The sequence below is a fragment of the Capsicum annuum genome, unplaced genomic scaffold (genome assembly GCF_002878395.1).
Source record: "Capsicum annuum cultivar UCD-10X-F1 unplaced genomic scaffold, UCD10Xv1.1 ctg55281, whole genome shotgun sequence".
NCBI lineage: Eukaryota > Viridiplantae > Streptophyta > Magnoliopsida > Solanales > Solanaceae > Capsicum > Capsicum annuum.
This window is the reverse complement of record NW_025863566.1, coordinates 1-2,413: the sequence shown is the minus strand read 5'-3', so window position 1 is coordinate 2,413 and position 2,413 is coordinate 1. Positions and strand designations below refer to the sequence as shown.

The following is a 2,413-nucleotide window of genomic DNA, read 5'->3' as shown; positions in this document are numbered from 1 at the left end:
TTATTTGGTTCGAAGGATATCATGTGCCTCAGCAGAGAAGTAAAGTTCTGCTCTCCTCTCTTTCTCTTACGTATCTAGTTCTATAGCTTAACCCTTACTTTTACAATGTAAGGGCAGAACGCATGTTAAATGTTATTTAATTTCGCTATTATGAGTATTTTGGGGGGTGTTGGAGACTTAATTAAAAAGTATTAATACTATGTAATATTGATTGGTAATACTTATGTCTATTATCATTCTATAATTAAATTATAAAATATTATTTTTTAAAGTGGGCTGGCCCGTAAGGCCCGCAACCCACCGAGTAATAGTGTGGGCTTGATATTTTTTGGTTCATCATTTTGATAGGTTAGACCAACCTGACCCGTCAAACTCAAAGCCCGTGTGGGCTAGCTCGGATGGGCTGAGCCAACCCGTATTGACATCTCTACAAAAAAAAAACTCTACATTATTTATACTCAAAGGAGACTTTGGAATCTTGAAGAATGCACGGAGGCGAATTCAGGATGTCAAAACTCGGATGTATGAATGTGAAATTCATCAAGATGAAATGGGGACAAAACAAGAACAAATTCCATGAAAATGTGCACCTAGATCACAAATAACTTACACACCAGGATTATCTAGGCTCTAGGGTACCCCCCTCCCCCACCCCCAAGCAAAACTTTCATCATCACCCTGTAAGACGAGGCCAACTTATCGAAAGATGGACATTTCTTCAATTCATACAACCTTTTGATAGGTGCTTGTTAGATCTTATTAAGCTTTTCTGCCACGATGATAGGATTTGCTATTGCTATTGCATTCTGACCAGCATTCCTATAATCAAACGGGCAGTTGTGTTTGTTTGAATAATGATGAACTGCGCAGAAAAGATCACCACATTTGCAACTGAACCCCGTTAATCCCACACGCTTTCGACAAGCTGTGCACTTTTTCAAACCCTCTTTTGACTTCACTTGTGAAATCTTAGAGGCTAAATCTGCAAATGCAACCGCGGCACCTACAAGAGCAAGTTCTGATTCATTGCTGCTTGAGCTTCTGCGTACGACGTCTTTGCTGGATGCAGCTGCAAGCTTTGCATGTTCCTTCTTCAGTAGTATCATGTCCTTTTGACACTTGGAACACATATTCATCGTAGCTGCACTACCGAAAAAATCATAGTCGTTGATGCAGAGGACGGGGTCTTCTGGAGCTCGACAACCTATCTCTTTAGATGACTCCATTTCTGCAGTTAATAAGTCAAGTTCAACACCACAAGTGTCACGCCTCAAATCCTATTGGGGCGGACTGGCACCCGTAACCGAGGAGGCCCGGGAGAACCAGCTCATCACCTCATACTTCCAATGCATACCTCTATGACAACCCGAAATTCAGACAGCATCATATCGCATATAAAAGGAAATAATCACCTGTATAAGCTCGAGCACACATATATATATGTATATACAATACTTGGCCATTGGAGACATCACGTCTATTAACAAAACACCACCTTGACTATACATTAGGTCTACAAAGCCTCTAGACAATACACAGAGTTTAACAAAGGTCGGGACACACCCCGCCATATAACTAACTTCTATACAATACCAAAAGTGACTGGATATGACATGAAAAGCCTCGAAGCAAACTAGAGCTCATCAAAAGCAGCTGAATATCCTGACTCCTACTTATACGGAGTATGAGCTGAGGTACCTGTGCCTGCAGCATGAAATGCAGGTCCCCCATGGGAGACGTCAGTACAAAATATGTACTGAGTATGTAAGGCTGTAGGTAATCACATATGATATATGAGCTCAATAAAAATTAGAAACAAGTGAATAAATCATAATAGGAGTGGACCACACTTACTAGAACTTGTGACAACCTGTACATTGTATTTTTCAATCACTTTACCTTCGTTCTTATCATCTTTGTAATCATTACTATACTGTACTGTTACCATCAGGCTGCGTCCAGTACATATCAACTGGGATCGACCCATGATAGGCTTATCACCTTGGGATACCACTCATAAACACATAAATAGGGATCAACCCATGATAGGCTTATGTCCCTGGGATACCACCGGATAAAAGAAAACTTTCATCACTGAGTTCAATTAATTTTTGAGATTGTTATTTCGGTCGCCACCGCATTTTTGATACTTTGAAACTATGATACATCAATAAGAGTCATATAAATAGACCACCAATACAACAGCGATGAAGTAAGAACTCATTGGCACATCATGAAGTGTTTTGGAGTCATCAATGCCATAACAATGAAGTAGGAACTTATTAGTATATCAATGAAACGTTTTTGAGTCATTAATAGCACATGGATCTTGTTTGAGTAACCGGATACCTTCTGACATTCATTAGTGCAATAAACATGTAAGATTTGGAAAACAAGTAAGTATTGGAATGTC

At 39.7% G+C, this 2,413-nt stretch overlaps 1 protein-coding gene across 1 annotated transcript; it reads right to left on the bottom strand.

Annotated features, from left to right (window-relative positions):
* Positions 1 to 749: 749 nt before the first annotated feature.
* On the bottom strand, positions 750 to 1,226 carry LOC124893182 (zinc finger A20 and AN1 domain-containing stress-associated protein 4-like). The gene has a single exon (XM_047404276.1). The coding sequence runs from the start codon at positions 1,224 to 1,226 to the stop codon at positions 750 to 752; it is 477 nt and encodes a 158-aa protein (XP_047260232.1).
* Positions 1,227 to 2,413: the final 1,187 nt, after the last annotated feature.